This window comes from Oncorhynchus mykiss, chromosome 9 (assembly GCF_057628025.1).
Source record: "Oncorhynchus mykiss isolate SJ-2025 chromosome 9, ASM5762802v1, whole genome shotgun sequence".
Lineage (NCBI taxonomy): Eukaryota > Metazoa > Chordata > Actinopteri > Salmoniformes > Salmonidae > Oncorhynchus > Oncorhynchus mykiss.
Genome location: NC_143030.1, coordinates 66,343,080 through 66,369,215, shown reverse-complemented (window position 1 = coordinate 66,369,215; position 26,136 = coordinate 66,343,080). Strand labels below are relative to the sequence as shown.

The 26,136-nt window shown below is 40.9% G+C and overlaps 1 protein-coding gene across 11 annotated transcripts; it reads left to right on the top strand.

Annotated features, from left to right (window-relative positions):
- The first annotated feature begins 1,875 nt into the window (after nucleotides 1–1,875).
- LOC118966083 (membrane cofactor protein) lies at nucleotides 1,876–25,623 on the top strand. Of its 11 annotated transcripts, none has more exons than XM_036988565.2 (13): nucleotides 1,876–2,388; nucleotides 11,524–11,731; nucleotides 11,899–12,087; nucleotides 12,309–12,408; nucleotides 12,699–12,772; nucleotides 12,875–13,057; nucleotides 13,723–13,896; nucleotides 14,541–14,591; nucleotides 21,784–21,825; nucleotides 22,468–22,509; nucleotides 22,973–23,018; nucleotides 23,401–23,475; nucleotides 23,818–25,623. In XM_036988565.2, the coding sequence occupies exons 2-12, from the start codon at nucleotides 11,656–11,658 to the stop codon at nucleotides 23,459–23,461; spliced, it is 1,038 nt and encodes a 345-aa protein (XP_036844460.1). In that variant the 5' UTR covers nucleotides 1,876–2,388; nucleotides 11,524–11,655; the 3' UTR covers nucleotides 23,462–23,475; nucleotides 23,818–25,623. The 11 variants fall into 11 exon arrangements, with proteins under 11 accessions (XP_036844460.1, XP_036844463.1, XP_036844462.1 ...); XM_036988566.2 differs by having other exon boundaries at nucleotides 2,270–2,388; nucleotides 11,644–11,731; XM_036988568.2 differs by lacking the exon at nucleotides 14,541–14,591 and having other exon boundaries at nucleotides 2,069–2,388.
- Nucleotides 25,624–26,136: the final 513 nt, after the last annotated feature.

The window sequence follows — 26,136 nt, the reverse complement described above, 5'->3', positions numbered from 1 at the left end:
TGACATGTTGCATGTTAAAGGTGGACTTTGTATCATTTATTGCATTAGTTATAAACCGCACAGCGCAAATAAAGAAATCTTAGAAAAAAGGCATCGTTGTAAGCGCGGCTGAAAGTTTTTTGGGACTCGGATTTAACAGCAGAGGCATTACAAGGAATCCTGTCGATGGAAATGTTCCATCCGCAAAGGCCCTTGAGCCTGTGTAGGGATGTGATTTGGATTATCACTGAAGGAGTAGGGTGGGGCCTTTTGGGATTAATTTTATTTTTGTATCGTATAAAATGGTGGTATTCCCCACCCCGTTTCCCGCAATGGATATTCAACTTTTTTTGTTCAATAGCTGTACAGTAGGTGGCAGCAATACACCAATGGGTGCAGTCTGCCATAAAACCTTAAAGAAGAAGGAGCCACCGGTCGGAAATGGCGGCGAGTAGTGCAGATGTAATTTGGAAAAAGTTGGTGAAGTAACAGCTGTGTTGAAATGCCAACAATATGGGTGTCAGTTCTGATGGTATGGAGCGGGAGGATGAGGGTCAAGGACCGGAGGGGTTGGAATGGGCTCCCGAGTGGTGCAGCAGTCAAAGACACTGTATCTCAGTGCAAGAGGCGTCACTACAGTCCCTGGTTCGAATCCAGGTTGTATCACTGCTGGGGTAGGCTGTCCTTGTAATTAAGAATTTGTTCTTAACTGACTTGCCTAGTTATATAAAAAAAAATATATTAAGACCGGTAGAAGAGAGATCATAGTAAAACAAAAGCATAAAGAGGGCCAAGGTAGGAAGCAAGAGTAATGATGTGTTGGAGTGAAAAGTAGTGATAGTGTTTGATGAGACCACAGGGCCTCACTTACACCCTATCTGACTAACTAATGCTGTAGATGAAGTGAAATTAGCTTGGTTAATTGGAAATGGTATATTGTTAACATTTTGTGGTAGCCAGGCTCAGCAAGAGAAGATTCTGACAATGGAAAAGTTTAATGGGAAGAAGATTAAAAGCCATGTCCCTGGTGCTTATGCTAGATTGAGGCGAGTCATCACTGAGGTACCAATATATGTCCATAGATGATATTTAAGAAAAAAATGGAGAAAGAGTGATTCAGGCCAAAATGTTAGTCTGTAGGAAAGAAGGTCAAAGAAATGAAAGCCTATCAGTGCTGCTGAGGTTTAAGAAGGTTATGCCTGGAAAAGTACATATAGGATTCCTTAAATTCAATGTCAGATAATTTGTCCCATCCCCATTAAGGTGTTATAAATGCAAAAGAATGGGACATGTAGCTGTTCAATGTAAAGGAAGTAAAAGCTGTGCCAGGTGTGGAAGGGAACGTGGTTACGGTGAATGTGGTAGCAATGTGAAGGTTAAGCGTTGTAATTATGGGGGTGGAACATAGTGCAGCATTTGGTGGATGCCAGGTGCAGAGAGGCTCAGAGATATAGAATTAGTCATGATATATCGTAAGCAGTTGCTGTAAGACTACAGTGTGGACTGCACTGTTTACTGGTTAAGGGCTTGCAGGTAGCCTAGTGGTTAGAGCGTTGGACTAGTAACTGGAAAGTTGCAAGATCAAATCCCTGAGCTGACAAGGTAAAAATCTGTCCTTCTGCCCCTGAACAAGGCAGTTAACCCATTGTTCCTAGGCATCATCGAAAATAAGAATTTGTTCTTAACTGACTTGCCTAGTTAAATAAAGATAATATTTAACGGTAAGGTTACACTTGTTGTATTTGGCGCATGTGACAAAGTTTGATTTATTTTTTTATATATATTTTTTACATTATGAGCTTCCATGGCTGCTCCTGTAGTAAGTGGACCTAATGTTGGGACTGGTGTTTCTGCTGGTCCTGGCATGGTTTGGAGGAATGAACTTGCAGTGTCAAAGGACACTTTGATAATGAATAAAGTTGACTAGCTTTTATTGGTAAGGTTATCAATACGACTCAGTTGTGGAAAGCAGAAATGACAGCTTGAAGGTTATTGTTGAGACGACAAAATAGATAACATGTTTACTGTTGAAATGGTTGTTGACGTGCTGAACAATTCTAAGGGGGGAGTGATTCAGCATGAGATATATATATATGTATATATATACACAGTTGAATGGGGTAGGGGTGTTGGGGAGGTGGAGTTTTTTTTTGGGGGGGGGGGGGGGGGGGTAGAAATTATTAGGGATTTATTTGGGTTTCGATTTTATTTTCATGGTAGTACAGAATTGGGCAGATCATGATTGATCGTACATTCCAGCCCAGTAGGTGGCGGCATGCACTTAAACGATTGTCGATTGTTTGCGGACCGCCATGATAGCATAGAAGAAGAAGCCAGAACAGTGAGTTAGAATACATATTCGACGGAGCAGCTTTTTGAAGAAAGTGGACAGACCATTTGAACAATAAGGTAAGACTTCCAAATACCATAGATTATCATTATTGGAAATTAGAGAAAGTGCTAGCTAGCAATGGACACTAACACGGTAGCAAGCTGATCCAGCTACAATATCCGAGTGTTTCCTCAAACTAGACATCAATGGAGTTGATCAAATACGACTAGTCAGAGAGCGAAAACGCTCTGAATTTACAAATGGACAATTGACAACGCTCTGAATTTACGAACGCCCAGAGCGCACTCTGGCACTCCAGAGTGAATTTACAAACACAATACCTCTTCCTCTCTGTCTATAGGCTTTTCCCAACGAACCATGGCATGGCGGAGTTAGTGCCTACAATACGCCATTGCTGTTCTCTTTTGGCCATAACATGTCACACCCCTCGTGCCATACTGCTGAACTATTTTCAATAAAATCACGAAAATACAAAATAACAAAGCTAGGTAACGCAGTAGATACTATTTGACTATGGTTTTGCTAGCCTGGCTAATTAGTTAGCTGTTGTACCGTTAGCATCACGGTGGAGTTGGGTTGCGAATACTTTGGGCGGTTTAGCTATCTGTGTATAGGCTGGACACGTTCCATTTGTAACGCTTTTATAAAAATAGATGTAATTGCATGCGTCGTGGAACACAGTTAATTAAGTAATATTACTATATGTCCCAGCTGCTTGCCGTAGTTCTATAGTAAATCGCGAAAAATACATGCCCAATTTTAGTGAATTTTTTTCACCCTGCCAGCTCATTAGTTCTATTGGACTCGCCTTCCGAATGTTCTATTCCCAGCCGATTGTTCTGTGTCACAATGCCTGCCTCGCTATTGTTGGCATTTAGACCTTTCTGCTTTCCTCGGCTACCTTATTATTGGCAACGCTAGTAAAACCAAATGCATGCTTTTCAACCGATCGCTGCCTGCACCCGCATCCCCGCCTAGCATCACCACCCTGGATGGTTCCGACCTAGAATATGTGGACATCTATAAGTACCTAGGTGTCTGGCTAGACTGCAAACTCTCCTTCCAGACTCATATCAAACATCTCCAATCGAAAATCAAATCAAGAGTCGGCTTTCTATTCCGCAACAAAGCCTCCTTCACTCACGCCGCCAAGCTTACCCTAGTAAAACTGACTATCCTACCGATCCTCGACTTCGGCGATGTCATCTACAAAATGGCTTCCAACACTCTACTCAGCAAACTGGATGCAGTCTATCACAGTGCCATCCGTTTTGTCACTAAAGCACCTTATACCACCCACCACTGCGACTTGTATGCTCTAGTCGGCTGGCCCTCGCTACATATTCGTCGCCAGACCCACTGGCTCCAGGTCATCTACAAGTCCATGCTAGGTAAAGCTCCGCCTTATCTCAGCTCACTGGTCACGATGGCAACACCCATCCGTAGCACGCGCTCCAGCAGGTGTATCTCACTGATCATCCCTAAAGCCAACACCTCATTTGGCCGCCTTTCGTTCCAGTACTCTGCTGCCTGTGACTGGAACGAATTGCAAAAATCGCTGAAGTTGGAGACTTTTATCTCCCTCGCCAACTTCAAACATCAGCTATCTGAGCAGCTAACCGATCGCTGCAGCTGTACATAGTCTATTGGTAAATAGCCCACCCATTTTCACCTACCTCATCCCCATACTGTTTTTATTTATTTATTTTTCTGCTCTTTTGCACACCAATATCTCTACCTGTACATGACCATCTGATCATTTATCACTCCAGTGTTAAGCTGCAAAATTGTAATTATTCGCCTACCTCATGCCTTTTGCACACATTGTATATAGACTCCCCCCTTTGTTTTTCTACTGTGTTATTGACTTGTTAATTGTTTACTCCATGTGTAACTCTGTGTTGTTGTCTGTTCACACTGCTATGCTTTATCTTGGCCAGGTCGCAGTTGCAAATGAGAACTTGTTCTCAACTAGCCTACCTGGTTAAATAAAGGTGAAATAAAAATAAAAAAAAATAAAAAAGTGTAGTCTACTTTGTGTGCAATTATTGTTATTCGATTATTGAGCCAACGAGCGTCTGCGTTGCCAAGGGCTAAAATAGAAGTAATTCCTATTTCTGACGCTTATCGCGGTGCAAGTCCTGCCTTTCGTGCCATCTCCTCATTGGTTATACCCACGTGGGTGATTGAAAGACTAACTGTTTTGCCGTTGTTGTGGTAATGCTATGAAAGTTTAGATGCCAATCACCATATAACGTAAACTCGTACATCGCCTTGGTCCGTACAATTGCCCTTATTTTAGCGCCCCAAAAACGTAATACTTCCAGATCAACTGTGATGTCAATGCCATTGTAAAGCACAATTTCTCCCCTTTCCAACAGATTCAATTACATGACCTAAACGCTGCCCGTTTCTGCATAATTCAAGCAGGCAATGAGCCGCGTCGGGTCTTTTAAAAAATGGCAGGTGGGGAAGCGAAGCTAATGCGTGATAGTGAAAAGGAGAGATGTTTTGTGGGAAAATTGCTTTTTTTCACTCGATCTGTCCAACTCGTCACCTAATCGCCTCTAAATGTAAATAAAACACTATAAAGAGTTTATATAATGTGTGAATACATACCTATTTTGAAGGTTTGTGTCGAATTTGAATCGGTTTTTAGTGCGGTGCTAAAGTGATCTTAGAAGTAAACAGCGGCTTTGGGAATGATGATCGCATGCAGTGATGACACACAAAATTACTGTGCTACACCTGGTGGATGGAGATCGTAAGACAGAAATAGTTGCTTTATGAGTGCTGTACGTTACGACATGACACATCACGATGTAACGGAGGGTCAGTTTTTTTTTTTTTTTTTTTTTTCAACTTTTCTCCAATACTATAGTGCCATTACCATGACTTGCTCCCAGGCAGACTAAATAACTTTTTTGCCCGCTTTGAGGACAATACAGTGCCACTGACACGGCCCGCAACCAAAACATGCAGACTCTCCTTCACTGCAGCCGACGTGAGGAAAACATTTAAACGTGTCAACCCTCGCAAGGCTGCAGGCCCAGACGGCATCCCCAGCCGCGCCCTCAGAGCATGCGCAGACCAGCTGGCTGGTGTGTTTACGGACATATTCAATCAATCCCTATCCCAGTCTGTTGTTCCCACATGCTTCAAGAGGGCCACCATTTTTCCTGTTCCCAAGAAAGCTAAGGTAACTGAGCTAAACGACTACCGCCCCGTAGCACTCACTTCCGTCATCATGAAGTGCTTTGAGAGACTAGTCAAGGACCATATCACCTCCACCCTACCTGACACCCTAGACCCACTCCAATTTGCTTACCGCCCAAATAGGTCCACAGACGATGCAATCTCAACCACACTGCACACTGCCCTAACCCATCTGGACAAGAGGAATACCTATGTGAGAATGCTGTTCATCGACTACAGCTTGGCATTTAACATCATAGTGCCCTCCAAGCTCGTCATCAAGCTCGAGACCCTGGGTCTCGACCCCGCCCTGTGCAACTGGGTATTGGACTTCCTGACGGGCCGCCCCCAGGTGGTGAGGGTAGGCAACAACATCTCCACCCCGCTGATCCTCAACACTGGGGCCCCACAAGGGTGCGTTCTGAGCCCTCTCCTGTACTCCCTGTTCACCCACGACTGTGTGGCCACGCACGCCTCCAACTCAATCATAAAGTTTGCGGACGACACAAGGTAGGTAGGCTTGATTACCAACAACGACGAGACGGCCTACAGGGAGGAGGTGAGGGCCCTCGGAGTATGGTGTCAGGAAAATAACCTCACACTCAACGTCAACAAAACTAAGGAGATGATTGTGGACTTCAGGAAACAGCAGAGGGAACACCCTCCTATCCACATCGATGGGACAGTATTGGAGAGGGTAGTAAGTTTTAAGTTCCTCGGCGTACACATCACAGACAAACTGAATTGGTTCACCCACACAGACAGCATCGTGAAGAAGGTGCAGCAGCGCCTCTTCAACCTCAGGAGGCTGAAGAAATTCGGCTTGTCACCAAAAGCACTCACAAACTTCTACAGATGCACAATCGAGAGCATCCTGTCGGGCTGTATCACCGCCTGGTACGGCAACTGCTCCGCCCACAACCGTAAGGCTCTCCAGAGGGTAGTGAGGTCTGCACAACGCACCACCGGGGGCAAACAACCTGCCCTCCAGGACACCTACACCACCCGATGTCACAGGAAGTCCATAAAGATCATATAGGACAACAACCACCCGAGCCACTGCCTGTTCACCCCGCTATCATCCAGAAGGCGAGGTCAGTACAGGTGCATCAAAGCTGGGACAGAGAGACTGAAAAACAGCTTCTATCTTAAGGTCATCAGACTGTTAAACAGCCACCACTAACATTGAGTGGCTGCTGCCAACACACTGACTCAACTCCAGCCACTTTAATAATGGGAATTGATGGGAAATTATGTAAAATATATCACTAGCCACTTTAAACAATGCTACCTAATATAATGTTTACATACCCTACATTATTCATCTCATATGTATAGGTATATACTGTACTCTATTTCATCTACTGCATCTTTATGTAATACATGTATCACTAGCCACTAACTATTCCACTTTGTTTACATACTCATCTCATATGTGTATACTGTACTCAATACCATCTACTGTATCTTGACTATGCCGCTCTGTACCATCACTCATTCATATATCTTTATGTACATATTCTTTATCCCCTTACACTTGTGTCTATAAGGTAGTAGTTTTGGAATTGTTAGCTAGATTACTTGTTGGTTATTACTTCATTGTCGGAACTAGAAGCACAAGCATTTTGCTACACTCGCATTAACATCTGCTAACCATGTGTGTATAACAAATACGATTTGATTAGTTGATCAACGCTTGAGTAGAAACCTAGTTCACACCCCAGATTTTGACGTCAACACAGTCGCTACAGTCCCATTAGTTTTCTTTGTTGCCTCGTTTGAATGTTGCGGTTGTGCACATTTGTATGGAATGGGGTGAGTTTACGTTAAGGTCAAAGATGAAAAAGCCTGGAAGGAGGAGAGATGACTAGAAATGATTCGGTTGACAGTTTTATGTGTGGATTAATTGTCGGAGTAAAGGACCTTGTGCATTTCAGGTAAAATAAAAATTCAATGTTTATCCCAGGACAAATGAGCTAGCAACAGCAAGCTAGCTAAATAAGACAAATTAGTTGCCTGTGCAAGCTAGGTAACTAAATTGTCATACATGTTTAATGCCTTTTGACCTGTCCCCAAATTTAATGTAATTGGTTGAGTTTTTCAACCTGCATGTCATGATCGCATTTGTTGTGGGGGGACAAAATACATTTATGCACGATGGCGCACGCACGCAGCCGGTTTGGGTTCCCTGTCACAGTATTAGTGATGGCTGGCACATAGCCATCAAATTCAAAATGTTTCTGCTCCATGGTTAATGATTTTCTTCTCCAGAAAAAGGTGTATACCCTAAACAAACAAAAAAATGTCCCTGTCCTCTTTTTCAATATGTGACTGATTTTTAAACAGCCAGAACAGTCATTGTTCAACATTCTTTGGCCGTTTTTCATCCTTGGGTGAATTTTGACTTGTTCCATTGTCCAGCCTACTCGTGAGTGCACTCTGGCCGAGAAGTGGGGTTGATTCGACCATTCTGACCTCACGTCGGTTAAGCACCCAAGCTAACTGGCAAAAGTTGGCTAGCTTGCTAGCTACTTCCAGACACCGAGAGAACACTGCACACTGACAATTTTACTCGCACTAGCAGAGCTGATTAGACTGTTTTCATGTTATCTAGAGCGTTGTAACTGTACTGCTGGCAACAATTTTAATTAAGTATTTTTGCCAACATTCAACTGGTGTTGCGCATTCTTGTGCTCTGGCAGACTCAGACGAGAGTTATCTGAAATAGTAGTAGATACCAGAGTAAATTTACGAACACACCCAAAGAGAGGGGCCCAACTCAGCGGAGAATCTGTCTCCCTCCAGCAGGTGGCGATTTTTCGCTCACCAAAAAATGACTTTGTATGGAGTGTTGAATCTGGTCAACAAAAACATGTATGGCTTATTTGCGACATACGGTTATTTGATTTAATAGATATTTTGTCATTCTTAGGTTATGAGTGTACTGATAAAAGTAGGACGTGACATCCCCGCGACTTTGAGAATAAACTTTGTAAATTCATTTTGGCTATCTACTCTGATTTCAGAGAACTCTCGTTTGTGTGTCAGAGTGCTGAATAACTGATGAATATACGAACGTGCAACACGCATTGAATATGACAGGTGTCAGTGAAGGTCGGCAAAAAAATGAATGAAATGGTTGCTAGCTCCTGCTACAGTCACAAATGCTCTAGATGTAATGGAAAACCGTAACTAATTACTCAAGTCTGATTTTGGAAATACTTTTGGTCATGTAGTGCATGCTCGTCGAACATCTCATTCCAAAATCATGGGTATTTAATATGGAGTTGGTCCCCACTTTTATCCATCCATCTTCTGGGAAGGCTTTCCACTAGATGTTGAAACATTGCTGCGGGGACTTGCTTGGATTAGTGAGGTTGGGCACTGATGTTGGGCGATTAGGCCTGGCTCGCAGTTGGTGCTCCAATTTGTCCCAAAGGTGTTCGATGGGGATGAGGTCAGGGCTCTGTGCGGGCCAGTCAAGTTCTTCCACACCGATCTCGACACGCTTTCTGTATGGACCTCTCTTTGTGCACAGAGGCATTCCTCATGCTGGAACAGGAAAGGGTATTTCCCAAACGGTTGTCACAAAGTTGGAAGCACAGAATTGTCCAGAATATCATTTTATGCTATAGCGTTAAGATTTCCCTTCACTGGAACTAAGGGGCTAAGCCCGAACCAGGACACACTCCCCTCCACTAAACTTTACAGTTGGCACTATGCATTTGGGCAGGTAGCGTTCTCCTGGCATCTGCCAAGCCCAGATTTGTCCGTCGGACTGCCAGATGGTGAAGCATGTTTCATCACTCCAGAGAACTTGTTGCCACTGAGTCCAATGGCAGAAATTTGACCAACTGACTTGTTTGAAATGTGGCATCCTATGACAGTGCCACGTTGAAAGTCACTGAGCTCTTCCGTAAGGCTGCTAATGTTTGTCTATAAAGATTGCATTGCTGTACACTCGATTTTATAAACCGTCAGCATCAAGTGTGGCTGAAATAGCCGAATCCACTCATTTGTATGGTTGTCCAAATAATTTGGTCTATATACACTGCTCAAAAAAATAAAGGGAACACTAAAATAACACATCCTAGATCTGAATGAATGAAATATTCTTAAATACTTTTTTCTTTACATAGTTGAATGTGCTGACAACAAAATCACACAAATTATCAATGGAAATCAAATGTATCAACCCATGGAGGTCTGGATTTGGAGTCACACTCAAAATTAAAGTGGAAAACCACACTACAGGCTGATCCAACTTTGATGTAATGTCCTTAAAACAAGTCAAAATGAGGCTCAGTAGTGTGTGTGTGTGGCCTCCACGTGCCTGTATGACCTCCCTACAACGCCTGGGCATGCTCCCAGACCTGGATTAAAGCATCCGCCAACTCCTGGACAGTCTGTGGTGCAACGCCACGTTGGTGGATGGAGCGAGACATGATGTGCTCAATTGGATTCAGGTCTGGGGAACGGGCGGTCCATAGCATCAATGCCTTCCTCTTGCAGGAACTGCTGACACACTCCAGCCACATGAGGTCTAGCATTGTCTTGCATTAGGAGGAACCCAGGGCCAACCGCACCAGCATATGGTCTCACAAGGGGTCTGAGGATCTCATCTCGGTACCTAATGGTAGTCAGGCTACCTCTGGCGAGCACATGGAGGGCTGTGCGGCCCCCCCAAAGAAATGCCACCCCACACCATGACTGACCCACTGCCAAACCGGTCATGCTGGAGGATGTTGCAGGCAGCAGAACGTTCTCCACAGTGTCTCCAGACTCTGTCACGTAGTCAGTGTGAACCTGCTTTCATCTGTGAAGAGCACATGGCGCCAGTGGCGAATTTGCCAAACGTCCTGCACGGTGTTGGGCTGTAAGCACAACCCCCATCTGTGGACGTCGGGCCCTCATACCACCCTCATGGAGTCTGTTTTCTGACCGTTTGAGCAGACACATGCACATTTGTGGCCTGCTGGAGGTAATTTTGCAGGTCTCTGGCAGTGCTCCTTCTGCTCCTCCTTGCACAAAGGTGGAGGTAGCGGTCCTGCTGCTGGGTTGTTGCCCTCCTACGGCCTCCTCCACAGCTCCTGGTGTACTGATCTGTCTCCTGGTAGCGCCTCCATGCTCTGGACACTACGCTGACAGACACAGCAAACCTTCTTGCCACAGCTCGCATTGATGTGCCATCCTGGATGAGCTGCACTACCTGAGCCACTTGTGTGGGTTGTAGACTCCGTCTCATGCTACCACTAGAGTGAAAGCACCGCCAGCATTCAAAAGTGACCAAAACATCAGCCAGGAAGCATAGAAACTGAGAAGTGGTCTGTGGTCACCACCTGCAGAACCACTCCTTTATTGGGGGTGTCTTGCTAATTGCCTATAATTTCCACCTGTTGTCTATTCCATTTCCATTTTCACACAGCACATGTGAAATTTATTGTCAGTGTTGCATCCTAAGTGGACAGTTTGATTTCACAGAAGTGTGATTGGCTTGGAGTTACATTGTGGTGTTTAAGTGTTCCCTTTATTTTTTTTGAGCAGTGTATATTGCATTGGGCTGTTTTTCGCTGTATAACATAGTTGTCCCTTTTTCAGATTTAGAAGTGAATGCTAAATGCTTACTCCTGTTTGTATAAGCTGGTTAGCATAGCTAGCATACAGATATTGGTAGTCATGTCAATGATGACATGAACATGTGTTGGGGTAAACATCCATACAAGTGTAATCCCCCACAGTCTGAAATTCACACAAACAATAGCCTAAATGTAGGTACATTTTGCTTGGGGCAATGAGGAGATTCGGGATATTTCCCCCATGGCCCTTTCCCCCACGCGTTTCCATGGCAGTTACATTGTTTTAGGCAAGTTTGATTGTGCTTTGTCCCAGGCTTCACTAGTAACGTTACCAGTTAGGCTAGCTAAAGTTAGTTATCTGTATGGCTACCCTAACTCAAAGATTTTTGTATGACAGTGTGTGTTTTTCCTTCTCAACAGCGTGATTACGGCAAGTGGATATTTAGAGAAATTCGTCTACGTAGGTGGCGATCTGAAAAAAACTTTGCAGTACAAGCAAACCAACCAATCCAGGAAATTGTGTGCTGCTGCTTGTTACAGGAAAATAATGTCATGCAGCCCTCAAACATCTGTTGGCCCTTGACGATATGGATGGTCCAGCTGGCCTTGATTGTTCTCACTGTCCAAGGTGGGGTCATTTCTGTATAGAATCCTATTTCTTTTTATCTCTCTCTGTCTAGATGGTGGTTTAAAGCTTAAACTACAACAGTTTGTGGGTTGAATTGAAAATGTTGTCTCCTGTATTTGTTCATCTTGGTCATTAACAGAATTCCATTTTGTCTCCACTTCTTTCAGCTAAAAACTGTACCAAACCCATAGGAGGGCCAAACATGGTTTTGTCAGATGCCTTCATCACGCAAGAGACATTTGTAGATGGCGCAAAAGTCACTTTTCAGTGTGCAATTGGATATGCCAGTACAGGACGATCTACGCCAGTCACCTGTACTGCTGGCGTGTGGAGTGAAGTGAAACTGAAATGCGAAAGTAATATAATCGTCTATTTATTTTTGTTCTGGAAATTTGTGCCATATTCTTGTAAATATTTCCAGTTTTTACTTACCCACTCAACTTGATATATTCATTGCCCATCCTTAAATCTAATTGAAATACTAGCCTGGAATTCTAACCTGTTTTGTGTTAACATTAAACTCTTTCTCACTCTGTCATTTTGAAAGTCTGACTGGTTTTCTCTATGGTTGTTTCAGGGAAGTCGTGTGGCAGCCCAGGAGAAGTGATGAACGGCCAGTTTAATCTCTCTGAGGGGATCTTGTTTGGAGACCAGGTAGTTGCTACCTGTAACACTGGGTCAGTGCTTTCTTCAGTCTTAGATGTTATTCAATGTTTTATTTTATTTTTTTAGAATTAACATGTCAACATTTTCACAAAGCTGTCCATTTGTTGGCCTAATTTAGTGATTTTTCCAAATAGGCCTTAATCAAACTTCTCCTCCCTAAAAGCTAAACAAAAAGTATTTCAATTTCATCTGTTATTACTATTTTGATCAGAGCTGTGAACAGTCTCTGTTGTAACCCTTACTATCATGAAAGCAAAGTTGTAAAAAGTGTCTCGTATTGTCTAATCTTTCTATATTTCAGCTATGTGCTTGTGGGCAGCGGTGTAAGGACCTGTATGGCTGGAGGCTGGGATGGCAGAGTTCCTGTATGTGAAGGTTGGTAATCTGAAGGAGCGTGTCAAGTGAAAATAACATTAACAGTTCTGTGCATGTGCCTGAGTCATCTCTTCATAACTGCTGTTGTGCTCTAATCTGCAGTGGTGAAGTGTGGAAAGCCCCCAAACATTGTCAACGGTGGGCCTGTTGTCCCACCTGATGATACGTATGACTATGGAAGTGTAGTGCAATATGACTGTGAGAAGGATTACACTCTGGTTGGAACTAAATACATAACCTGCAGTGAGAATGGAGAATTCCAGCCAGCTCCACCGGAGTGTAAAAGTATGTTGAAAGCTTTCCTTTTCCCCTGTTTTTATAAGTATGATTGTTAATAAAACAATAATGAACTGCTTACACCAGGGGTGTCAAACTCACCCTCCATGGAGGGTCTACTGGTTTTCCTTTTAATTAAGATGAGCAGATGAGGGGGAGTTCCTTACTAACTAGTGACCTTAATTCATCAATCAAGTACAAGGGAGGAGAACCCGCAGACATTCAGCCTCCCATGGAATGAGTTTGACACAAGTTGCTTAAACTGATAAAATCTATTTGGGCTTCCACTTTTTTCCTCCACCACACAGTCATGATCAAGTTCCAGATGACCTCCTCTGAAAGATAAATGTGTAAATATCACAGTATCTAGCTTAATAAAATCAAACATTATCACAGATGTGCATGAGACAGGCAATCAAGCAGTCTAAAGCATGTTTAATGTGTAGGCCTAATCTAATAACCATGATGCAACATTGAGCTCAGAGGAAGTAGGTTTCAATAGAATCTACCCTATTTATTTGATAGATAATAATTAGTTGCATTATTCATAAATGGGTGATTATAACAACATTGTTTATTGCTTCAAGTAGTCTAAAACCAATAAATAATATACTTTTGTCATGTTGTTCACCTCAAAACAGCAGCTAATGAGATCTCTTTGTTTATGTCTGCAGTGGTGTCATGTCTTCCTCCTGTTGTTGTGAATGGTGTTCGGATTGACGGCCGTCCCCCCTATACGTACATGTCTTTTGTGACGTATAGGTGTAATGCTGGATATGAGATGGAGGGAAAAGCCAGTCTGACCTGTGACATAGAAGGCTGGTCAGCTCCTTACCCAACATGCAAAGGTAAGACTGATTTCACTGTTTGTTATTTAACACAATTCAGTGTATACTTTAGCTCAGAAATTTTGCATCATTTGGTGTTCATGACCAGAAGACCAATGTGTCGACAAACTGGCTTTTTTTATGGAACTGACCTCTACTCATATAAACACAATTACTTTTCATGAGGCAAGATGGTATTTGAATTCATGTTCATGCTAATTGTTATTTTTCACCATATGCATGCTTGTGCATAGCAATCTCAAGTATTTATTTTGTTATTTTTCACCATATGCATAGCAATCTCAAGTATTTATTTTCTCTGTATGCATTATAAGTTTGGATTTGGTCATTTTAGTTTCCATCTATTTCTGTTCTGTTTTTGATCCATTCCTTGATATTGGCCTCTGCATTTTTAGTAGCAAAGCTGGTTACGATTGATGACAAACTGGTGTTGAAGTTCAATATTTTACCCATTTAAAATTACCTTCCATTGACCTCTGCTACTTTCACACTTTGGGAGGTTGACCATCTTGTCCAATACCATTCTACTACTCAGACCACACTGGCTGACTAAAGCATTTGAGTGATCACAGCAGTAAAGTGTTGTGACAGACTGCACAAGAATAGTTAATTTACTGGCCTAATTGTATGTCATGTCTTTATAGCCCTTCTGACTACCACAAATCCCACTACTACAAAGAGAACCACAATCCAAGGTAGAGTCCATTTGAATCTTGTGTGTGTGTTTTAGGGCTGTCCCCAACCCCCAAATTAAATTATTGGATAGACTGAGTCGATTGGTCGAAATTTTAAAACATGCATTTTTACCTATATAGACACTCTATGTTTGAATAAAATCACCTATGTGTAGACTACTTTGCCTGATGCTTTAAGCACTGCAATTAAAAACTAAGACACACATCTAACCAGAATCATAAACTGTTCCTGATCTGCGTGCCAGTTATGGTTTTCATATGCAGATTTTTGTGGAACGCTTTCATTTAATTTAAAATAGTCTTCATATCTGAAACTCAATGTCATGTGGTTAATCAAAATTCTATCTAAATGCAAATGATAGAAATGTAAAGGAACTTCTATTGCCATTGCCAATATGTAAAAATAGCCTACATAAAGCCAACAAATAAAAACTTTGCAGCGCCGCAGGTAGAAAATATCCTGATCAAAATAAATATCCTATAAATCACATTGGCTATGCATGGCCTGTTTGCAAGGAACTTGAAACATTGTATCAAATATTTAACTTGGGTCCTGCCTGAAGCTTGCACTAGTGAACTTGCAACCTTGTATGAAATATGCTGGGGCCTCAGTGAGGATAAGTAATCAGCGAGGACTTTTTTAATGCGAGGCCTTTTTTAAAGATTTTTCAATTATGCTACATTGAGGAGCTATTTTCATTCTCAATGAATGTAAAAACGGACTTTGTTTACTTGCTTTTTGAGGCGAAGAACAATTACTTTTAGAAGCTCCACAGTGATTGTGCGTTAAGACAATCAGATATAGTTTCAGATCCCCAAACGGGCACATTTTTGTAAGCCTGCACTGTGTGCAGGCCGGGTAGCCTAGGCCAGGTAGCTTAGGCCTAGTTTTATGCATAATCAGGTTTGTTGTTACTCAAGATTGACAGGAGCGTATGGCATCAATATCATGATATCAACTCACAGCATGCATTTTGTATTTGTGTATCATGATCAGTACAAAATAAGTACCAATTCACAAATGTAAATCACTATCCACAAATGCAGTTCACTATCCAAAAACAAACACCTTTTTTGTATTTGTAAATGGATATATTACAATATTTTTTTATATATATATATAACTGCATTTCCAAGGTCCTTAAGTAAAATGACTGCCATATAGATTTGCACATAAGAGATGCACAAAGATGACAGATATAGCAAACCTGCAACTCCATATTTGGAAGCGCTTAGGTTACCTGACTTGGCAGGGATTTGACGACAAGAAAAGGATTTGTAGTCGTAGAAAAAAAGTTGATCCCATTGATGCTGTTGACCCAGATCACTGGTTGCTGTGGAAACGAGGTCATAGGGGGTGTTAACCTCTTTGGTACAAGTGGGACAGTAGCGTCCCACCTCGACAACAGCCAGTGAAATTGCAGGGCACCAAATTCAAAACAGAAATCCCATAATTAAAATTCCTTAAACATACAATAATTTTACACCATTATAAAGATACACTTGTTGTAAATCCAGCCACAGTGTCCGATTTCAAAAAGGCTATGACGAAAGCACACCAAACGATTGTTAGGTCAGCACCTAGTCACAGAAAAACAGCCATTTTTCCAGCCAAAGAGAGGAGTCACAAAAAGCAGAAATAGAGAAAATGAATCACTAACCTTTGATCTTCATCAGATGACACTCATAGGACTTCATGTTACACAATACATGTATGTTTTGTTCGATACAGTGCATATTTATATCCAAAAATCTGTTAACATTGGCGCATTATGTTCAGTAGTTCCAAAACATCCAGTGATTTTTGCAGAGAGCCACATCAATTTACAGAAAAACATAAGTGTTCATAACAAGTGTTATGAATGGAATTTTAGATCCACTTCTCCTTAATGCAACCGCTGTGTCAGATTTCAAAAACACTTTACGGAAAAAGCACACCGTGCAATAATCTGAGTACAGCGCTCAGACACAACAAGCCATACAGATATCCGCCATGTTGGAGTCAACAGAAGTCAGAAATAGCATTATAAATATTCACTTACCTTTGATCTTCAACAAAAATGTTTTTGTTCGATAATGTCCATTTTATGTCGAAATACCTCCTTTTTGTTCGCGTTTAGTCCAGTAATCCAAATTCATGAGGCGCGATCACTAGGTCCAGACAAAGTCAAAAAGTTCCATTACAGCCCGTAGAAACATGTCAAACGATGTATAGAATCAATCTTTCTGATGTTTTTAACATAAATCTTCAATAATGTTCCAACCGGAAAATTCCTTTGTCTTCAGAAATGCAATGGGAACGCAGGTCGCTCTCACGTGTGTGCGCGTGGTCAGCTCATGCCACTGGTTGAATCAGCTCTCATTCACCCCCATTTCACAGTAGAAGCCTCAAATAAGATTCTAAAGATTGTTGACATCTAGTGGAAGCCTTAGGAAGTGCAATATGACCCCATAGACACTGTATATTCGATAGGCAATGACTTAAACTACAAACCTCAGGTTTCCCCACTTCCTGGTTGGATTTTTTTTCTCAGGTTTTTGCCTGCCACATGAGTTCTGTTATACTCACAGACATCATTCAAACAGTTTTAGAATCTTCCGAGCGTTTTCTATCCAAATCTACTAATTATATGCATATTCTAGCTTTTAGGCCTGAGTAGCAGGCAGTTTACTCTGGGCACCTTTTTATCCAAGCTAGTCAATACTGCCCCACCCCCCCAGTCCCAAAGAAGTTAACTAAATAGGCCAGTACTGTAGCCTACTCCTGATCGTCAACACCATATTTTCCGTTCCATCTTAACGGAAACCTGAAGGGTTTTTCTTGGTATAGAAACACCATAATATTAATCAAATTAATTAAGCAACATTTCTTAATCAGTCCCATATACTATGTTCTTAAAAATGTTTTAAATTCTCTAGTACAGTTACTGTTGAAGGCTATCAAATGCTTCTCAAAGATGCCTTCAGGTGGTCAAACTAGCACTAACAAGATTGTAATATGGCGCCTAAGCAGAAGGCAGACATTTTACGTGCCCACAACCAATTATTTTTTGTTTAACATTTTGCGACTAGCAATCCCGGATCCGCAAATGAAATCTATTCAAACACAAGCTTAGCCTTTTGTTAATCACACTGTCATCTCAGATTTTCAAAATATGCGTTACAGCCAACGCTAGACAAGCATTTGTGTAAGTATATCATGGCATAATGCTATGCTAGGCTCTGCTGGCAGCAGGCAACATTTTCATGAAAATAAGAAAAGCAACCAAATTAAATCATTTACCTTTGAAGAACTTCGGATGTTTTCACTCAGGAGACTCCCAGTTAGATAGCAAAAAATATATATTTTTGTTGGCGAAATTGCTCCCGTTTGTTCATCATGCTTGGCTGAGAAATCGACCGGAAAATGCTACCACTACAACGCCAAACTTTTTTCCAAATTAGCTCCATAATATCGACAAACACGGCAAACGTTGTTTAGGATCAATCCTCAAGGTGTTTTTAACATATATATTCGATAATATATCAGTCGAGGCAATTGGTTTCTCATAAGAAGCGATTGGAAAAATGGCTACTTCAGTATTTTACGCAAGATTTTCTGCGGGTGACACCATGTGACCACTTGCTAAATATGGTCCCTTACGGCTATTCTTCAACGGAAATGCGTAAAAAGACGTCACAATGCTGTAGACACCTTGGGGAATACGTGGAAAACGTAAGCTCATTCGTAGCTCATTCACAGCCATATAAGGAGTCATTGGCATGAGGCGGTTTCAAAAAATACAGCACTTCCTGGTTGGATTTTTATCTGGGTTTCACCTGTAACATCAGTTCTGTTGCACTCACAGACTATCTTTGCAGTTTTGGTTACGTCAGTGTTTTCTATCCAAAGCTGTCAATTATATGCATAGTCGGGGATCTTTTTGTGATAAAATTTCTTGTTTAAAACGGGAACGTTTTTCATCCAAACATTTAAATATCGCCCCCTAGTCGCAAGAAGTTAATCTGCGTTTCACTTTTTATAATTTTTTTTACTCTTTGTACATAATAACGTTGCCGCTACAGTCTCTTATGACCGAAAATAACTTCTAGACATCAGGACTGCGATTACTCACCATGGACTAATATAATAATTTTTCTTTCATGGCTCTGACGAGCCCGAGGCGGAGGATATATGGCTCCTCGGGAACAGGCCCCGACCCCAGTGATCTGTGTGAAGAGGCGGAGAAAGAGGCCGGAGAGCAGGCTGACTTCTGAAAATTCGGAGGTTATTGAATAAACCCCCTCAATTCTGCATGCAAACATGCAATCTTTGGACAATAAAATGGACAAGTTACTGGGAAGACTACCAATGGGACATTAACTTCTTGACGCACCCCATCCCATTAGTGGGATTTTTTTCATCAACACCCGCTCCGCTGAATTGCAGCGCGCCAAAATCAAATTAAATTACTAAACATATTTAATTTTCATGAAATCACAAGTGCAATATAGGAAAACACAGCTTAGCTTGTTGTTAACTTGTTATGGCTGCAATCCCGTTAACGGGATAATTGTCATCAACAACCGCTACATTGCATAGCGCCACATTCAATGAATATTACTGAAAATATTTATATTCATGAAATCACAAGTGCAATATAGAAAAACACAGCTTAGCCTTTTGTTAATCCACCTGTCGTGTCAGATTTAGAAAATATGCTTTACAGTGAAAGCAATCCAAGCATTTGTAAGTTTATCGATCGCTCAACAAAACATTATGTACACTTAGCATCAAGTAGTTTGGTCACAAATCAGAAAAGCAATCAAATTAATTGTTTACCTTTCACGAGACTCCCAGTTACACAAATGTTCCTTTTGATCCATAAAGATTGGCGTGTTATTTTGGATATAAAAATAAACAAACAAAGGTATGTTCAGAAATCCACAGGAAAGAGCGGTCACGACAACGCAGACGAATTCCAAATACTATCCATAATGTCCACAGAAACATGTCAAACGTTTTTTATAATCAATCCTCAGGATAAAATATATATATATATTTTATCCTGAGGATTGATTATAAGAAACTTATATATATATTATAATAATATCACAGACAATATTTTGACAGTTTTGGAAACTTTAGAGTGTTTTCTATCCTAATCTGACAATTATATGCATATTCTTGAATGCATTAACTGAAAATACCGTAACCAAATTAACATTGTCGATTAGAGATTATGGTAATTAACGGTAAATGTACCACTGGAGATACTGGTGTGCCTTCCCTGCGGGCTCCGCAATGGATCCAGACAGGCGTGAATCAGACGGGTGTCTCATGTGCCATACATTTAAAAAATGTGCTTTACACAGGGGCATTGTCATGCTGAAACAGGAAAGGTCCATGCCCAAACGGTTGCCACAGAAGTTGGAAGCACAGAATCGTCTAGAATGTAATTTTATGCTGTGGCGTTAAGATTTCCCTTCACTGGAACTAAGCCCGAACCATGAAAAACAGCCCCAGACCATTATTCCTCCTCCACCAAACGTTACAGTTGTCCCTATGCATTCGGGCAGGTAGTGTTTTCCAGGCATCTGTCAAACCCAGATTTGTCCGTCAGACTGCCAGATGGTGAAGCATGTTTCATCACTCCAGAGAACGTGTTGCCACTGAACCAGAGTCCAATGGCGGCAAGCTTTACATCACTCCAGCCAACGCTTGGCATTGCGCATGGTGATCTTAGGCTTGTGTGTGGCTTCTTGGCCATGGAAACCCATTTCATGAAGCTGACGTGGCTTCCAGAGGCATTTTGGAACTTTTTTTTTTTTTTGCTCTTAGATGTTTCCACTTCACAATAACAGCCTATGACGGTGCCACATAGAAAGTTACTGAGCTCCTTCAGTATTTTATTTTATTTGAACCTTTTATTTAACTAGGCAAGTCGATTTAAGAACAAATTATTTACAATGACGGCCTGCACCGGCCAAACTCGGACAATGCTGGCCCCCTGGGACTCCCAATCATGGCCATTTGTGATTCAGTAAGCCATTCTACTGCCAATGTTTGTCTATGGAGATTGCATGGCTGTGTTCTCGATTTTTACGCACCTTTTAACCCATTCATTTGAAGCGGTGTCCACATATGTATGTATGTATGTATGTATGTATGTGTGCTTGCGATGGCTTTGCTTCTGACCCCTATCATTACCTAGCCTACAGGAAATCAGAGTGCCTGTTGTACAGCTGAATGACCTTCACATATTTGTTTTAGTGTTGACAGAGAGAAGATATTATGCCAACACTTTGTCACCGAACACATTAACTCATTGTATTAGCCTAACCTTTGATCCTTTGTGGTAATAGTCTGAGGCTTTTGAATGACCTTAACACCAAGTTAATGTCAGTCTCTGGCTGAGGTGAAGAATCGTCATTGGTTCTGTGTGGTATACACAGCCTAGTATGCTCACTAAATTCCCCTAGTTATTTGTCTAAACTTCCATTGACACTTGAATTATACATTCAAATGTAATCTGGACGGCATCCAGTGGTAGTTTATGGTGTCTTTTCTCCATCAGACTCTCCTTCACCTGAAACAAAGGATTGATTGTGATCTGAATATATGTAACAATGTACCTGTCAAGTGGTCATGGAGAAAATCTTAACCCATATCAAATGCATGAAGTTATCCTCACTCTGTCCTCACAAACGGCTGAATCCTACCTTGAGCTATGTGAGCTCATGGCCTCTAACACGGAAATAATGTGTTGAAATTTAACTCCAGTTTGTTGACTAGTATGCCATGCCACTAACTAGAGCTGGAATGATAAACTTCTCTACAGCGACCATATCGCGTTTTGTTGATATCGTTCATTACGTTAAGTAGCCTATACTACAGAAATGTGAAATGACATTTTTGCTAATATGGATGATTGTTAATGGGACAATTGATGGCTACAACCATCACACTGGTAGTTTAGTTTAAAGGATGATAATAAATATAGACTTACACATTATGAACTTATTGTTCTATTGTTATCGCATCAATTCAGGAAATGTATCGCAATATGAATATTTTCTTCCCATATCGCCGAGCTCTAACACTTAACACCACCTCCATTCTTTCACTACATTGTTTTGATTTGTTTTATCCAACATCAGAATGTTGTATTAGTGTATGTGTTAACCCCAATGTCACTTCTTTATGTTACAGATCGTGTACCCCGTCCCACTGATCTAACCCCAAAGGCCAACAGTAAGCTGTGCCCCAGATGCCATCTATCTAAATCAAATAAAATTGTATTAGTCACATGTGCCGAATACAACAGTGAAATGCTTACTTATGAGCCCCCGACAATGCAGTCGGTTGGTGATGTAAGGATGGGCATTTGAAATTATTTCAGTATTCAAATAATATCATATTTTCAGATATCCGGAGAGTCGAAATAGATGTTGTAAAGAAAATGTTGGTGTTATTTCTGTTTACTTCAATGCTCGCATGACGAGAGAGCCTGTGTGCTGCGATCTGACCGTCTGTGTGGCACAGAGGGGAGAGCAAGACCGAGAAAGTAGCCAAACCGACTCGCGCTAGTTCGACAAACTTGTTGCTGCCTTAAGTTATCATACCATCTGATAGTGCCTTGACTGCATCAAATTGTGGTTAAGCTAGCTAGCTAAAGTAGCTTGACTAATTGAGGTTATTTTTCAGCGCTCACTGTCCAATATCTACAACTCCATTCATATTTGAATAACCCTGCCCATCCCTAATGTTATCTATCGATTGTTGCACAACAGGATGGAATGTTTTGATGGTTCAAGCAGTATTTAGACTATTGATGAGTCATCTTCACTGCAAATTCATGTCACCTTCCTTCTGTGTATGCTTATTTATTTACAGACAACACTGGGGTAATAGCAGGCTGTGTTGTAGGTGGACTTGGTGAGTTGCAGCAGATGTTATTTTTGAATGACATGCTATGTGGATAACAACATCAATCAAGGAAGATACTGTACTCTATTACAGTCTAACATTAGCGTCATGCTAATAAGTGGGAATTTGGTCAAATTCGCAGAACTATTCTTCTGAAGAGTTTCATTGGATTGGCAACTTTCTTTTCAAATCAAGTTATCGTTCAACTATTGTGTACTAGTTGCTGTACTATTAAATAATTGTCTAACATACTCACAAATGTATAGACTTTATGTTTCTTGTGCAGTCTGAGTTATTTAATAATAATTTGCTATTGTTACTGGCATACCAATATTATTTTTTCATTATATTCACAATAAGGGAAAAGGAGCAGGAATGTTTTGGTTTTAAAATGTATGCCAAGTAAAAAGGAACTGCCTCTGATGTTAAACAGAATAATAACTTATGGGTTCATATTTATTTTTCTTTCTAGCCATTATTTTTGGTGCAGTATTTGCAGTCTACAAAGTTAAACAAAGGTAAGAAGTTCTCATTTCATTAACTAACATCCAACCAAAGCTTGCTTTGTCATGGCTCCTCCCTCTTTTCTTCATAAATGTTTGGAGCTCAGTTGCATGTGTTCTTGCACTGTTACCACTGATGCCGGTTTCTGCCAAAGCTGCATAATTTACGTTTGTAAAGCTTTCTGGTGTTTTGATATCAATACACCAGTCACAGTAGTGGAGCAAAGTGAAGACAATGGCCATGTCAGAAGTGTATTGCTCTTTTAGCATTGAGCTGGTTGGTGTGTGTCATTGAAGAGGTCTAGAGGGGTAGTCACTTAGGTGGTGGGCAATGGTGGCGGTTTTCTAAGGTTGAGAAATGGCGGATGATGACCGGTGCTCGACTTCTGGGTTACAGCTCTCGAGGTGGCTACTCATCAAATGTGGCCACTAAAAACTCTGAAGATAATGAGTTGTAGCATCCTCTGCCATGGTAAGAAGGCTTCTGAGCACACAGTTTTTATTTAATAAGAAAAGGTTGGTGGAATGTGATTTGAGAATGAATTGGCAGTGAAATGCAAAATGTTTAGTTTTTTTGAAGGGTGAGCATGAACCTTGAACTGAAACATAATGATCTCAAACTTTGTTTCAAGCTGACATGTGGCAGCTGTTCAGTGATATGTGTCAAAGTCCAACAGATTTTATCCAGTTTGTGTTCCACAGGTCCATGTTGGTTTTTGTTTAGCTGGGTAGATAGTTATTATCAGTATATAAATAAATATTTTTTCAGGAGTTGTCTAACAATTTTATTTTGATGTTTTGTTTTTGTTTTTAGTGCTAAGTAGCCTAATTTGCCTTAGTCGGCTCCTGCTTCATTGAGAAAGGAGTCACAGAGAACTGGCTGCTGTGACGGTGCCTCCGAATCATCTACTACCCTCCCGCTTATGAACGCAGCAGCCCTTCCCAATTACCGGGAATGATTCATATCCTTTCAAAGGAAGCTTTATTATGTGATGATTAGGAACCTCATGACCAATGTATTGGTTCTCTCCCATTTGGAAGCTTGTGCATGAGGAGTGGCCTTACTTGATTAGTTAATAACTTCATGTTTCCAGTGTACTTCACATATCACTTTTTCTTAATCTAAGCCTGCCTCATCGCCTACATTCTGATGTTAAAAGTCCCACATATGTATGGAAGCTGCTCTTTAGAGCGACCATGCATCACAAAGCCAGTTTTACCCCCTCTGAAATAAGATTTAAGGAAATCATATCCTTTGCAATATAAAAAAAAAACTCACAATATATCATGCAGTTTGACACCAATGTCTTGATAAAGTCGTACCACCAAAGGTCAACACTGGTTTCATAGACTAGGTTGCAGATGTGTTGAATGTAATCTGGAGTTCATGAACAACATCGGGTTCGGAGAATCAATGGGCGCTCACTAACTTTAGCTCTAATCATTGGCCTTGGTCTTTAATTGTGTAAATGTCAGGTTCATTTAAAAAGGTTGGTTTTATAAGGAGACCATGGAATTGATGTAGTATACTTATTTTGTAAAGTGTGCTAGTTCTTTGAGGGATCAAGGACTCATGATCCAGCTTTGGAATCTTTATTTGCACTTATAGCCTATTTATATTGTGTTGGAGTTATATTGTAGATAAGACAATGAAATATTTATTTAAAAGAATGTAAATGCATCTAGTTTTAATGAAGTTAAATGGGGAAAATACATGCTTACAATGTTATGTCTATTTTCAGAGATGAGTCATGTTTATGTGACACATTTTCCCTCTAAACTGTTCTGGATTTGTGTGTAATTGGCTCACATTGCATGTGTAAGAATAACTGGGAACTGATTTAAGCAGATTGCGCAAATGTATTGGAGATCTGCTATTCAACCACTTGTAATATAACATCCACCATACCCAACAGTTTAATTACTGCCTTGAGTAAATGTACATAGTGACGTTAACCACAGTGCAAGACTATCTGGGTCATGGTGTTCTATAGGAAAGAAACCTGCAGCTCTCTGTAATATCAGGCTCAGCTTAGTGCATTTTGAATGCTCAATGTGCTCTGGATTCTTCACTATGCCTTGTAATGAAGAATATTTTGGAGTTTGATGTCTATTGTATAGCCTACAGTGACTTTGCTTTATTCTGATCAATGTACCCTACTAAGCAGAGCGGTGTTCAACATATCCAAACAAGACAACCCCACTTGCCATGTTTTCAAAATGGAATGAAAATACATGTTCCAGAATGTCGTCTTTCACTTGATCTTTGAAACCACTATTTCCAACAGAGTAATATGTATTCATGTGTTTTGAAGTATTCTGTAGTGGCTCTATTCAATCTGTATTGCTGAAGCATTACAGATTGCACAATGTAAAGGTACTTTCTGATTGGTTGACATGCAGCGTTTACTGGGAATGCAGTCGCTGCTAAAGCTGGAACAGTATCTTTATTTTAATCACGCTTCCTATACGCTGTCTTTGGTGTCGGTGTGTCTGTAATCTGTTAAATTCAGTGTGGGACCACAACTGTTATGTTGTGGTTAGCCAGTTATGAAAAATATTTTTAGCACTTGTTTGTACATTAAGTTAATCAATTAAACAGCAATCATTTTAACATGAACCGGCATCCTGTCTTTGGCCATGCTTTACTCTTGATACTGAACTAGTATCTATATTTACTGTTACATTATGCTGTGATTTGGGTCATGGCAGTTGGTTCTTGACCTAATATTTACACATCTCAGCTTGGTCTGTGTTATCTTGCCAAAACTATGGTTGTGAATATTTTATTTTGCAGAAGGAAATGCGGTCATACATCATGAAAATAATGTACATGTTACTAGACATGCCACCAGAGGTTTCCACAGTCCCCCAGATTCTGGGAAACACAGCACTTACTACATAGTTCCATGTAGTCATGGATCTGTCTTCCACAACAAGTAACTCAAGTGTGCAGTAAAATCAGATTTTTAAAAAACTGATAACACCTCCTGGCACAACGTGGACTGTTGGGAGACAAACACTCACATGCGCACACTCACTCACTTTACACACATTGTAATATTGTGGATTTTATACTGTACATTTAATATAGTGATGTCTTGTATGTTCTATTGTTTTATGTGATTTAACG

Bases quoted from the DNA above. Each gene is read 5' to 3' on its own strand.
- LOC118966083 (XM_036988565.2), top strand. From the start codon at position 11,656: ATGCAGCCCTCAAACATCTGTTGGCCCTTGACGATATGGATGGTCCAG. The intron at 13,058-13,722 runs GTATGTTGAAAG...TTATGTCTGCAG, and splicing joins AGCTCCACCGGAGTGTAAAA to TGGTGTCATGTCTTCCTCCT. The intron at 21,826-22,467 runs GTAAGCTGTGCC...ATTTATTTACAG, and splicing joins TCTAACCCCAAAGGCCAACA to ACAACACTGGGGTAATAGCA.